At 35.0% G+C, this 14,683-nt stretch overlaps 1 protein-coding gene and 1 long non-coding RNA gene across 2 annotated transcripts; both read right to left on the reverse strand.

Annotated features, from left to right (window-relative positions):
• Positions 1-8,091: 8,091 nt before the first annotated feature.
• On the reverse strand, positions 8,092-9,072 carry LOC124454503. The gene has a single exon (XM_047005307.1). It carries the CDS (start codon positions 9,070-9,072, stop codon positions 8,092-8,094), a length of 981 nt encoding a protein of 326 aa, XP_046861263.1.
• A 3,228-nt stretch (positions 9,073-12,300) lies between these two features.
• Positions 12,301-13,773, reverse strand: LOC124448591. The gene is made up of 3 exons (XR_006949165.1): positions 13,738-13,773; positions 13,188-13,250; positions 12,301-12,343 (listed from the first exon to the last, which is right to left on the reverse strand). It is a non-coding gene; the product is annotated as an uncharacterized LOC124448591 (long non-coding RNA).
• Between the last annotated feature and the right edge of the window lie 910 nt (positions 13,774-14,683).

The raw sequence follows: 14,683 nt of genomic DNA on the forward strand, positions 1-14,683 counted from the left end.
ATGTTCTTTACTTATTCAATGATTCAACTTTAACTTAGTTATGGTAATACTTCATGATATATTTGCTAAAGTACATTTATTTTGCATAAACCGACTTAATTTGCAGCAACAGACTTAACTTGCAGCAACAGACTTAACTTGCAGCAACCGACTTAATTTGCAGCAACAGACTTAACTTGCAGCAACCGACTTAATTTGCAGCAACAGACTTAACTTGCAGCAACCGACTTAATTTGCAGCAACAGACTTATGTAAGTTGCATGTCCCTTGTGGGCCACCGTACTTATGACTTAAAATACAGCCATAAAATTTGTATTTGTTAATTTTAAATAGAGAAAATTGAAAAATTCTCATAAGATCAAGCACTCAGCACTTAAAAGCACTCACTTTTAAGCTAATTTGGATTTTTTTTCTTAGGTGGTCTTCCTGGAAAGCTTAAAGGCAGACTTAGTGAGGCCTGTACGGTCGGGTGTGGTGGTTACGCCAATAAATATGGCGCTGCAACAACTGGTGGTTATGGAGAGGCAATAAGGAAAATGATATTGGCAAAACAAGTAGTTTTCAATATGGAGTCTGGACAAAATGCTCAGGTAGCTGATCAAATGTCAATTCAACGCATGGGCATTTTACGATAACTAAAAGTCAGGAAAAAATGAAATAAATTTGTGTATCTTTAAATTCATTTTTCTACGACATAGGCCTCTGTTAGGAACGCGTTGCAACTGATGAAAGAAACCTTACCAAGGAAAGATTTTCCTCTTGCTTCTGCAATTTCAATTGATCGCAATGGTAAAATTGGTGTGGAAAGTGAAACATCCATACTTTAGTCAAGCGTTGCTGGTGGAGAAAAATGGTGTGGCATGAAGATGAAGCCAAAAAAGGAATAAAAACACGCCAACAAATAATATGAAACAACACATTTCCAGGAAATAAATCATTGCACTGTTTATCTTCTATTTGTAGTATTTAATCCAAGCCTTTATGGAAGATATTTTTCTTCTTGGCAGCAGACGTTGAAAAATATATCTTGGCGCAATTTAAAAATTATGTATTTACTCGAAGCATTGCACAAAAATGAGCGAAAAGAATTGCAAGCTCTAGTTTAGTTTTTGTTATCTTCATTGTTCATTTTCTTACTTGATGAATAAAATAAATGAAATCATACGTACGTTTGTGCATACGCATTTGCCATGGTTTTTTCATTCCTCAAAAAAACTCCTGTAAGGTCAAAAAAATTTCCTGGTATGATGTTGCCATGCTGAAAGACCTTGTTAAGCCTTCATTTAATCTACATCATTTGGGCATATTACATTATTTGTAACCACAAAATACTTGAAAATTTTCAAAAAAGACTCAAAATAGAAAAGCAAACTTGCTCACTATCCTATGAAAATGACTGTATTTTCTCAAAAGCTAAAACTCGCTATTTTAGACTTTCCGAAGGAATAATCGCGCACGACAATATGATGCAATGTGTCATACAGTTGGAATTTAAATTCTAGTGTACGCAGAGCATGGACTAAGCTTTAGTGCGCACAATATTTCACGCAAAATTAAAAAAATTTTGAACAGAAAATTACAAGGTCGACGATAAAAATGTATAAAAAAAATATTTAAGATTAATCAATGATGATATTTGGGAGTGATTAAACATTAATAAAGTCGATGCAAGTCGGATCATCAACAACGAGCAATCCACATCCTTCAAACATCAAGTATTTGTTTACACATGTATGACCCTGTGTATCAGTGTATGATACGTATATAAAAATCCACTGAAAGTGGCATTATTAATTATGCATCACCTCAACCATTCTTGTGTGCAGTTTTCACGTATCTCACTCAAGTGTGAATGTAAAAAAGTTTTGAGTATTCAGATGATAGAATTGATTACAATTTTCTCCTCCTGTCCTTGATTACATAACTAATATTCCCTCTATCATCATAGTATTCCCATGTAGCTATATATTCGACATTTACATCCGAACATCCAAATTAATCTTTTCTGCACGTAGCAAGGACGGAGTATTTTTTTAATATTGCCAAATGATAAGTAGAAAGTTCAATTATATCTATAGAGCATTAGTTTGTCTCAGTCCCTCTTTTTGAGTGCATAAATTGTAAGAAGCACATATTTACCTTTATCAACAACATCGCCAGCAATTCTGATTTGCATGCAGAGGATTTCAATCATTAATTTTTCTAATTATCAAATAGTTAATACTGAACAGTAAAGTTGAAAGCCTTCGAGTAAGTGAACATACAATCGAGATAATCTTTCCTCCTCCTATTTGTTGTTCATTCGAACAATACCATAAAGATGAAGGAAGCTGACGTACCAAGATGCGAAAACAGAAAAAAGCTACGAAAGTCAATTAAACATCCAGGTAGATGCACAGGTAGTTCGAGTACAACATCATTTGTTATTTACCAAACATTTTACCTAGATCTTGATGATTTTAAGGGCTTACAAAATTCTATTTAAACTATGCAGAGTGCTTGAAAAAAAAGGTTAATCGACTCTAGTCGATATACATATATCAGGCCAATTTATGTTATATTGTCTGATTATGAACTATTTTATGAACTATTTTTATCGCAAAAGAAAATTACCAATTTGCCATATTCCACCATTTTTTAAGCCGCTTTATTATAAAAACTTTGTTTTGTGAATTTTGAAACGTAACTCCTAAAACTCAAAAAGGGCCATACGTATATGAAAACTTTTTAAGCTCAAGATAGTACCTCATGGTTATCAGGCTTAAAATAAATTCCGACTGTCACGACACGGATGAGCGTAAACAATCTGTGTGTTGTTTAGGTAATCAGACAATAGTGGAAGCGTGCTTAACAACGCTGAATTTTTTCTTGGAATTAATCTTTACGCAGTAAAGTTTTAAACGTGCTTTCAAATCATGCATATATCATCATATATCAAAGTATTCAAAAATGTTAAACACTAATAGGCATAAAAAAAACAGATCACTTTTTACAACTCAGCCAATGCTTTTACCACTCTGCTTGTTAATGTTGATAGCCAGAACTTTGACTAAACCAATATAAACCATCGCACCTGAATCATTGTCTTTAGTGTTTAGTCGTAGATTGACGTAATCCTCAACTTGACATTATCCAAGTTAAACAGGTGACCCACGACGTGTAGCATGATGTAATTTACGACAACAATGATCTAATACAGCTGCGTAATGTATCATTAATGCATTCCTTCTTTACTATAAAACAATGAATACGCTCATTTATACATCACAATTTTTCTTTATAACCACTGTATTACTCATTTGCTAAAGATAGGAACACAATGAAATAGAGTAGCTAAACCAGTCGCAAGTTTTTAATAAATATCTAATATTTTTTAATGCAACCCATACGTGAAATAAAAAATAATCTGGTTTCTGAGAATACTGAAATTATAAACAATCTACTAGCAAATTGGATTATTGCATTGAAACATGTAGCAAGTGTATATAGATTTAGTGAGAATATTTTTCTAACGAAGTGGTGTATGTTCTAAGCTAATGCTCTGGTGTATTGTCTGCGGTTTGAAAATTTATTATTAAATCCAAATAGAAATCAATTTTTGTGTTGCAACAACTTGGTCATCTCACAGCTATCCATTTCAATTTAGAATCCGATGCTCATACTTACGTACAACTAAATTTTGTGCAGTGCAATATTTGAGAAATAAGTCATTGTTCATAAACCTTGTAGTAGCAACGAGAAAGTTAAAAAAGCTAGCAAAACAACAATTTTGCTCTAAATCGATTCAGTAAATTAAAAACGCTGTAAGTATTCAGGGGCGGATCCAGCTCAAAATTTGTCGGTGTCTGGGGGGGTCTGAGGACATGCTCCCCCAGAAAATTTTTAAATTTTAACTCCCTGAAATGCGTCTTCCTTTATTTTGAGGGCAGAATACAGAAAAATACTGTCATGACCAAATCAAATAAAATGATCTACTTTAAGAGTTTTTTTCTAATTTTGGTAATACATGCACGTCATGGATAAAAACGTATAATTTTGACAATTTCGTTCAGCTTCTTCCACAACTGCTGCTTGATTGCCTCTTTTTGTAAAAAATTGAGAGTGCAGCATTAAACAAGCCATAGCAAAGGCATTTTTATATGAAGTAAATGCCCCATACTCATGCAATGATTTGATACGGGGGTGCTTAGCATAGTATGAAGTATTTTTATATAACTCAATACTGATGAGGCACCACAGTATGTTGGAAAGACTTTCATTTGAAATCAGGGCAATAGAACAAGCATTTTGAAGACAATTCGATCAGCCAAAGTTCTAAAACATGTTGAGTAGAAAGTATTGCTATATATTTTACAGAGTTGAGGGAATTAAATCATTTTTTTAATGTTAGAGAATGATCATGTCCAAAGCAATGAGCTTCAACTATACAACAAAATATCAAGCTTAATGTTATACATTGATGAAGAGGATCATTATTTATTCATCTATAGGAAACAAAGCAACCAGCTTGGAGAATTAGTTGCAATTTTACAGCAAACTTTAAAAATTGAGAAGGATAATTATTATTTATTATTTATATAACCATAGGGTACAAAGCCAACATAGAGAACACAGTTGCAGTGTTATAGAAAGGTGTAAGAGCTGAGGAGGTGGCTCATTTAAATAACTATATGGTCAAAGCAACCCAATGTCAGGAATATAGTTGCAGTGTTATGCCAAGCATTAAAAATTGATAAGTAGCATAATTATTTATATACAACTTTCGGGTACAAAGCAAACAGTGTCAGGGACACAGCTGCATTTTTGTAGCAAGTTTATTAATCGAGGAGGTGCCTTATTTGTAAATATACTTAGATGATACAAAGTAACCAGCTTTTGAGAATAAAGAACTTTGCATTTTTATAGCAACCTTAAGTTTTGAAGAAGAGGCTTATTATTTATATGTTTAATTTGGTAAAAAGCAACCAGTGAGCTTTGAGAATACATTCAAAAAGCGTTCACATGTTTCTTCAGCTTCTAAATCTCGATGGAAATATCTTCTTCAATATCTATACAACTGAAACTTCAACTTAGTTGGCGCAGAATATCAAAACTCGCACTGTATGAGGCCATTGTAGATATACAATGTATAATAATATTGATTTTGACAAGCTCTTTTCCGACTATTTCCCATCTGCAACGATGTCACAGTCATTGCGCAACAAAATTATGGCTAGGGTGTCACTTGCACAAAAAGCTTGAGCTGTGATTGGCTTGACACCCTTTCATGGTGTCAGAAGATGGCAAATTGCGCAACATTCAAACCGCCGACAATGTCAATAATGCTCTATCACAAAATCACAGGCTCGTTTACGAGTAATTACGAAGTTAACTCCAAAGAAATGCCGCTAAATCCATAGATCTTTCAAAATTTCATACGTCATAGCATGTAGCGCCGTGTCGACAATATTATTTGGTTATTTACGACAAAATTTATTATTTATTCGTGTTTTATGAGGATTGTGTTAAAATAATGCTGTGTTAAGTAAGAAAATATAAATCTATATACATTTGAATGAAATATTAGAATCTTTCTCATATTATTTAAGTTCTTTGATATATTCAGTCTCTGTAATGAGTTATTGCATGGTTTATAAAAAACTGTCGGTGTCATTTTACACACACATGACACCACCTGGATCCGTCCCTGGTATAAGTTAACAATCAAACATATTCTGAGCAAGCTTTGCACTTTGACAAACCAAGAATCCTGAAAAAAGTTAGGACATATTTGTCAAGATTGTATTTATATTTTATTATGTAGACTTATCAATGGCTATAGTTTTCATTCAATCAACACACAACATTAATAATTATGAAATTTTTCACTATGCTTAGAACTACAAGCCATTTACACTTCTCTTTATGATACTTCATTATATTTCTTAAGGCGTTTAGTTACTTTTGAAAATTTTTGAATACACACATCACATTGTTTGTGATGTGATTATACAAAGAAAATACATAAGAAGTATATACTGCCAATGCACAATATTGTCAATATACAAAGTAGAAAAAGATTAAAGAAAGAATATTTGTTCAAACTTGAACAGAAACTTTTAGCATTTTGCATTTTCGTCTGTATTTAGTTTGTTAAAAATAGCGATCGTCATTCGTACATTTTATATGAAAGAAATATTGTAAAGGCTATGGATTATATGAAACTTGTCAATTGTATACTGGCTGCTGACATAAAATCATGAATGTGCAGGCGCGTACGTCTGTTAACCATGATCTAGTGCCGACCTACGCAAGAGTGGTATTTTCTCTCGTACAACTTTGTAAGGACTGCGGACATATGTAAAACTGTCACGTGCAGAAAGTGTAAAATTTCCTTGTAAATTTCCTAGGATTTACTGTACAGCTGTGTAGTAAAGTGATACAAAAAGCACGAGAGCTGTCGCGTAAACTTGTTCATTGAACTGGCAACTAACTCCTACAAGCTTCGGGGTGTCCCATAAGGGGCAACTATCATTACATCCCCCTTCTTTCAATAGGACAAAACTATAAACATAACTTGGCCCTCAATGGAATACCAGGAAGAGTTTTTTTTTAACAGTCTATAAAGTGTTAATATTTGTAATCAAGACATTACATAGTCATTGTATTTAGTAGGTATTGTTCGGGTTCTTGTAGACCTTCTAAATGGAGGAGTGGGTGAAGATGGTCCAGGTTCGTCAACAGTGGTTTCTGCTTCAGCTTGGTTATCATCATCTGTGCTCGGTAAGGCTATTGTGCTACTTTCTGCCAGGGGAGCTCAGGTATCTCATGTGGTATCATGGGTTCCTTTTGGTTCTGGCTTCTAAAGGTGGCACAAACGGTACAGTTAGATACAACAGTAATAATGTCATCATTCATACCTGGCCAGTATATCACTGATCTATCTCTATTCTTGCACTTTTCTATGCCTTGATGGCTTTCGTGGATTAATTGTAGCATGTCTTTCCTCATGGATAATGGGATGATGAGTCTGTTGTCTTTAAATAGGAGTCCTTCGGCTTCACTCAATTCATATCTTACATTCCAGTAGGGTGTAATGCATGTTGGTACTGATTGTCGGTGTTTTGGCCAACCTTGCTTGATTGTCTCTTTTAGAGTTTGAAGGGTTTCATCTTCTTTGGTAGCAGCTTTGAGTTCAGCTATCTTCTCTGATGTCGCCGGGATATTGGTGACTAAACTGTGAACCATGACTTCCATGTCATCATTAAGGTCCAGTTGTTCACCGTCGGTCTTGAGATAGGCTCTAGAGAGAGTGTCAGCTATGAACATGTATTTTCCAGGAACATATTTCACTGTTACTTGATATTTCTGTAGTCTTATTAAGAGGCGTTGAATCCGGGGTGGAGCTTGCCATAGTGGCTTAGCCATTATTGCTTCCAGTGGTTTGTGCTCGCTTTCTAATATGATCTCTCGCCCATAAACATATTGGTGGAAGCGTTCGCATGCAAATACTATGGCGAGAAGTTCTTTCTCGACTTGTGCATACTGTGGTTCTGCATTATTAAGAGATCTAGATGCATAGATGACAGGGTGTTCGTTTTGAATCAGGCAAGCTCCAAGGCCCCCTTGTGATGCATCGACTTGTAGAATTATTGCCTGGTCGTTGTCAAAGAACTTAAGGACAGGGCTGATGGTTAGTGCTTCCTTTATCTTGGTAACAGCTTCATCATGTTCTGCGAGCCAGATCCATGCAATATCTTTCTTAAGCAATGATCTTAATGGGGCTGTAATTTCAGACATATTGGGTATGTATTGTGACAGGAAATTGACCATACATAGTAAGCGTTGTAGATCTTGCTTGTTCTGTGGTTTGGGCATCTCTAGGATTGCATTGATTTTTCTGGATCTGGGTGGAACCCTTTGGCGTTTATAATGTTGCCCAGTTATTTTACTTCTTTGACGCGTAGTTGAATTTTCTCTTTGTTGAACTTGATGTTTCGATCTCTGGCACGATCGAGGACTTTGATGAGGGTTTTGTCATGTTCTTCTTTGTCTTTAGCAGCGATGATGATGTCGTCATAGACTGCAAGTACACCAGGGATATCTGAAAAATTATTCATCAACCATTTTCTGCGCGACGTCAGATGCTGAACAGATTCCAAATAGCATCCGGTTAAATTTATATCTCCCAAATGGAGTGTTGAATGTGCAAAGGTAAGAAGATTCTTCGTCAAGTTTCTTGTGCCAGTAGCAGCTTGTCATGTCAATTACAGTGAACAACTCAGTGCCATTGAGTTTATTTGAGATTTCTTCGGCTGACGGTGGGTTGTAGTACTCTCTTTTGATGGCTTGATTTAGATGTTTGGGATCTAGGCACAGTCGTAGCAGTCCATTTCTTTTTTCTACTATGACCAGGCTGTTTACCCAGTCTGTAGCTCGGTCAACTTTGCTGATAATTCCTGTCTCCGTGAGATTTTCTAGTGTTGATTTCAAGCGTGGCATTAAACTCAGTGGGACTTTTCTTGATGGATGAATTGTAGGTTTAGCATCACTTTTAATTTCGATGTGGTATTGACCATTGACGAGGACAATACCTTTGAAAACATCTTGATACTCTACGAAAATGTTTTGTTCGGCTTGGTGAATTTCACAGACATCATTTATGCTAATGAGGTCGAGGTCACGGCATGTTTGTAGACCAATCAGTGGCTTCGAGTTGTCGATTTCAACGACGTAGAATTCGCTATGAATTTTCTTGTTGTTGTGTTCGATGTTCTTGTAGCATTTACCACGAATTCGTACTTGGGTTCCTCCGTAGGCCTTTATTTTGGTGTTTGTCTGGTGAAGAGTTGGTTTGTCGTTTAGTGAAGTGAACACGTTGAGTGGCATTATATTACACTGAGCGCCAGTGTCGATTTTGAAGCTGATGACTTTGTTGTTTACTTTAATGCCAGTGAGTATTTCGTTTCCGTTAGGCTTGTTTAATTCACCGAGGAAAATTTCGTCGTAGTTTTCAACACCGTCTTGAGTTTCTTGAGGGGTTTCTTGAGTGATTTCGTGGAGTTTATGTCTGGAAGAGTTAGCGAAGCACATTTTGGCGTAGTGGTTTTTGCCTTGACACATAGAGCACTTTTGGCCGTAAGCTGGACATTGGTTAATCAGGTGATGTGTACCACAACGTCTACAAGGTTTTCCTTTTTGTTGAGGGCTTCACTTTTGGTAGCTAGCTCTCGTAGTTTGGATGGAAGCTGCTTCGAGTGGTTGTGTTGCTAGGTTTTTGACTTGTGCGTGGCTCGTCTCGGCTGCTCGGACGGTGTTGATGGCTTTGTCGAGGGTTAGAGTATTATCTCGTAGGAGTCGCTCTCTTACGCAATTATTGTCGATTCCACATACGATTCGATCCCTTATCAGACTGTTTTTCAGCTCTCCGAACTCGCAGGTTTTTGCTTTATTTCGTAGGTCCACGAGGAAGACGTCAAGAGGTCCGCCATTTTGTGAGCATGAGTTGAACTTGTACCTTTCGTATGTGACATTTTTCTTAGGGGAGCAGTGTTCTTCGAATTTTTCGATAAGTGGGTCGATTTTACCTTCTTCTTCTTCGGTGAATGTGAATGTATCGTAAATCTCGAGGGTGTCTTCGCCAATCATGTGGAGAAAGATTGCACACTGCGTGTCTTGATCTTTTGAAATGGCACCGCTTGCTTTCGAGTAAAGGTCCCATCTTTGTCGCCATTTCCGCCATCTTTCTGCGGCGTTTTCATCTAAGATGAGAGGCTCTAGAAGTTTTAAGTTGTCCATGATAAATTATTTTCTGACACCATGTAGTAAAGTGATACAAAAGCACGAGAGCTGTCGCGTAAACTTGTTTATTGAACTGGCAACTAACTCCTACAAGCTTCGGGGTGTCCCATAAGGGGCAACTATCATTACAAGCTGGGTATGAAAAGACGAAAGAGAATTAGATAAAATTCCTCATTATCTTTCTTTTTGAATGCATTCGACTCATGCAAAATGCAGCGTATAAAACTGACTTTAGTTTGTACAACGTCGTGTTGATTATATGAGTCTTAAGCTCTCTTCAACTCTTTGATATTATTCGCATGACCAGATTTATATTCCGCTTCACATTCGTCCATTTTACATTTATACCATTCTTCTGCGATTGCGATCTTTCCATTCTGTTTTTTTGACAGCACAAACAGATATAAACTGAGAACATTCTCAAAGTCTTGGATTTCGTTTGTTCCAAAAGTTCCGTCGGAAATGTTAACCTCTCCAGTTCTTTCATTCTTGATCAAGTTCAAACTGTGGCTGGTCTTCTTTGTGACACATCTCAAAATTGCTGCTTTATTCTTTGAAGATATTAACTTCTCCTTTGCTTTTTCTAACACATCCGTCTTGTTGCCATCCGTACAGAAATCAGAGAATATTGGTTCCAGGAAACCTTCTTCTTCATATTTACAAACAACGTACGGACATTTCAAAAGATCATCATTTTCGTCAAGTTTTTTCAACATTTTCACTAAGTCCTCAAATGATACCTGACTTGAACCACGGTACATTACAGTAATCTCCTCCATAATTTTTTTTATCGTTAAAGACTTTATAAATTTTTGCGATGTCCTTGTAGGGCACATATTTGTTCCTTCCTCTTTCAGCAAAGTCATCATTGCATTGCTATCACATGGGGCGTGATTACATGCAAGGACTCCTACTGGATCGAGTCGGGAGACCTAAAACATATTATATACTTTAGGTAAAAAAGTATCAACTACTTTAAAACCAAGAGTATGAAAGCGGACTTTAATCTTGTAAATGTTTTTGTTCAGTTTAAGTACTTTGAATCTCCTTCACATAGAGACTATTATTGAATGAGTTTTATTTGATAATTATTTGATAATTTGAAAATTTGAGGTAATTATTTGATAATTTGAAAAGCAAATTCACAATTACATGCATTAGCTAAGCTACAATAATTACAGAGAAAATTGCCATGATAAAATCTATAAACGAGATAATTGATTGAGATTATTGCGATTATTTGAATATTTCACCAAAGGATTTTCATTCCTAAAATGCCTGTGGCATACAGCAATGCCAATATTAGATACATCTACTGAAACTAGTTACGTTTTAAGAGAATTTACAGAAAATTGAGATAAGCTCCGTTTGTTTGTCAGAATCAAGAAGAAAAAAAAGACGTGTGTAGTTGTGTAAAATTAAGATTTAGTATAAAATAAAACGAAAATCATCAATAATGACAGCTTGCGATGATGAATATCAAGTGATAAATGATATTGATAGCATGAAGTTGTTACCACAACATTTACCTTGTAAGCACCAAGCCGTTTCTTTTTCTTGTTTTTCCAAGAAGATATTTTTGACTGCAAAGATGACTTTGTGCTCTGAAATAAAAAACAAGGTGGACTTAGTAATTCCTCGACAACTGGCAAGGTTTTTTTCAAGGAAAACACGTGAAAAACACTAGTAAACAGACCGATAGCTTACATAATTTATTAAACTAATGTGGTTGCTGCTCAATCAGTTTCTTGAATGTGTTTTCACATTCTCAAGCCCTGCTTTTGTGTGCTAGTTAATTTCTTTAGTGACAGTCAAAGATTAGATCAGAATAATAAAGTAATTTAAATTGAAACACGAAACTGTGGTAGCAGAACAGATTTTTAAATATCTTTCGTGGAACAATACTTTGAAGAACACAATGTTTACCATTTCTAAGCGTCTTGCTTTCGAAAGGGGGTTACTGACACTTGAATTCGAGCTCAAATTGTTCACTGGAGGTTCCTTATCCCTCACATTAACTATGTCACCACCACCTAACTGATCCACCACATGATCCTTTTAAGAAATATTAACGTAGCTAATGTTTGAACTGCTGACAATTTTCCTCAAAAAAAGTCATTGTAAAAACAAACTACATGAAAAACAACTACAATACCTTAGGTGTCACATCTATCGTTGATTTGCTTTTTGCTGATTTATCGTCTACTTGACTTTTTACATCTGGGTCCAGACACTAATAAAAATATGTTACAAATATTCTGCAGTTACGGCATTGTGACTTTTCTAGCTAAATTAGTGCTGACGTGTTCATTTGACATTTTTATGTTAAATGATGATTTGAAGATACTTACCGAATAGGCTGTTTTGTATGAGGTATCTTCGCACGACACTGTCTAAAAAACGAAATCTTTGTAACATCTTAGATTGTATAATTTATAATTTAGTTGCTATAACTTAAAAATTCTTGCACAATTGTATTCTGCCCCAAAAAAGTGTAAAATACCGTATCGTCAATTGCTCCATCGTTTTCGTGCCGTCTTATGCCGTCTTGCACACCTGACAGCTACAAACAACAAATGAAAACCATTGATAAAGTATTCACTCGTATCCATACATTTGAACTTTAATTGGATGTTTAAAAGCTATAAAACTAGGGCTTTAGTGGTGAAATATAGTTCAAATATCCCGTACACAAAATACTCCTTTAAGCATTTGCCATGAGTCTCAATATGAACAAAGCATTAACATTGAAATAGTGCAAATTTTAAACTTTTTTCCTGAATAAAAGAAACGCTGATGGTAATCGACATGCTGAAATATTGCAATATTGCATTAAAAATTTTTCAGTGAAAATTGTTTTCATACACTGTACACAATGGACAAAAAGGCTTAATGCCAATTTACAAAATGTAAAAAGGCAAATCAAGGGGATATTTCTTTGGCAGCTTGATGAAACTGTCATTGTTATACCCTTAGGTAAACACAAAATGCTAAGATCTTACGATCTCATGCGCATAATTAAAAAAATCATGATAAAAAAGATAAAAAATTATAAAAATTTTCTTCTTGTCGTGATTTTGCATTACTTTCTTTATATTGAATTTTAGTATAATATATCACCATGTCATAAAAATAGTTTTGTTGTACATAATTTCGTAAATCTAAACGGTAAATTTTTTGCATTACTTTCTTTAAACTATGCCCACAAAATACATTCTGCATTGCTCTAAAACGCTGAAAATGGCATTTCCAAGGCTCTGAAATTCAAACTTTCTCAGTTTAATTGTTACCCAACTGATTTCATCTAACCATATTTGCACTGTCCGAAAAACGTCATTCACAAGGCAATGCTCAATTAAAAAAAAACTTTTGTTCCGTCATAATAATGAATAAAATGATAAACATACCTTTTCGCTTGCACTTTCTTCGTTTGCAAGCCCATACTTCGAGTTAATACCCATTTTTTCCTGCTACAATGAACAAATAATCAAGAATGTTAAAATATCTGTACATATAATGATAACCTTTAATGACAAGAGTCACGACACTCAGGTTTTTCGTTGAAAACAAACTCTTTCACAAAAAGCTGACTGATAATAAGGAAGTTTCAGGTCAAGCTGAAACATGTACATGGGTAAACGAGGGAGGGTTTCCATGGTAGTTGGATCAAACAGTGATCTGCCTACCTTTATCGTAAACAATATATTTGCAATCGCGCTCATACATACAACTTTTAAACTGTGAACCTTTTCCTACCGAAATAATCATACTCTTTTAATGCACCTCCGAGACGTCCAAGAGTCCTATTCCGCTTATTGCTTTTTGGGTGAGAAATGTTTATCTATCATTGTTTCTGGATATCCATTCTCACGACTCTACTAATCTGGATGATCCACATCCATAAACATGTAGCGATAACCCCAAGCTCAAACCATTTACAGTAATATTTTAACATACTTTGTGGCTTGGTCCATCGTGTTCATTGATAGAGCTTTCTCCTGCGATCTCCTTTTGCGACTACAACAAACAAAAAACAAAGCAATGACAAAATGAGCGTTTGTATACAATAATGATATTCATACGAATATTGGGTATGAAACCTATATCTGACTGATATTGGAAGAACGACGAATTTGAGCATTTGAAATGGTGTACAATTAAACTTTTTTTCCAAATGAAATTTATGCTGATAAATCGGCAGGCTAAATATTATACACAACTGCTCTTGGATTAAAAGTTCGAGATTCAAATGCTGTAAATACATCTTAATTTCTCTCATTCGTCAAATTCTACTTTACTTATTGAATATCGATCTTTTCATTGACTCTGTTTGACTATTACCCATCTGACTTCATCTAACCTCATGAGCACTGTCTGGAAAACCTCGCATACGAGGAATGGCAAATATAAAAATACTTTATCATTTGTTTTACTTTTTCATGGGCCATAAGTAAACAATGATTTTCGTAGAAAATATTAACGCAATGTTTGCAATCACAATTTATGCAGTCAATTTATAAATAAATTCATCATAAAGTTTTTACCAAAGCCTTTATCTGGTTTGCGTTTGAACTTGTGTCCAAACCGTTGACTCCTTCTTTAATTAAGGATTTAGCATTCTCATACTTTGAAACAGCAGAATCATCTACGTAAGATTCTTCACCATTCAACCCACTGACCTACAAGTAATCAAAGAGTCATGTAGAATATATTAACTATAAAATTGAGCTGCTGACATTTTTTTATAAAATTATGCATTATGCAACAAGAATGAAAAACATTACAATAAATCATTTGTCTTGAGATTGATGAAGAAAAACCTTATAAATTCCACCATAAATATTTATACTCTGTCTTTGCAATTGAATATCTATTTCTTAGAATTTTCTGAACCCAACTTACA

The sequence above is a fragment of the Xenia sp. Carnegie-2017 genome, unplaced genomic scaffold (genome assembly GCF_021976095.1).
Source record: "Xenia sp. Carnegie-2017 unplaced genomic scaffold, XeniaSp_v1 HiC_scaffold_13, whole genome shotgun sequence".
In the NCBI taxonomy this organism is placed as follows: Eukaryota; Metazoa; Cnidaria; class Anthozoa; order Malacalcyonacea; family Xeniidae; genus Xenia; species Xenia sp. Carnegie-2017.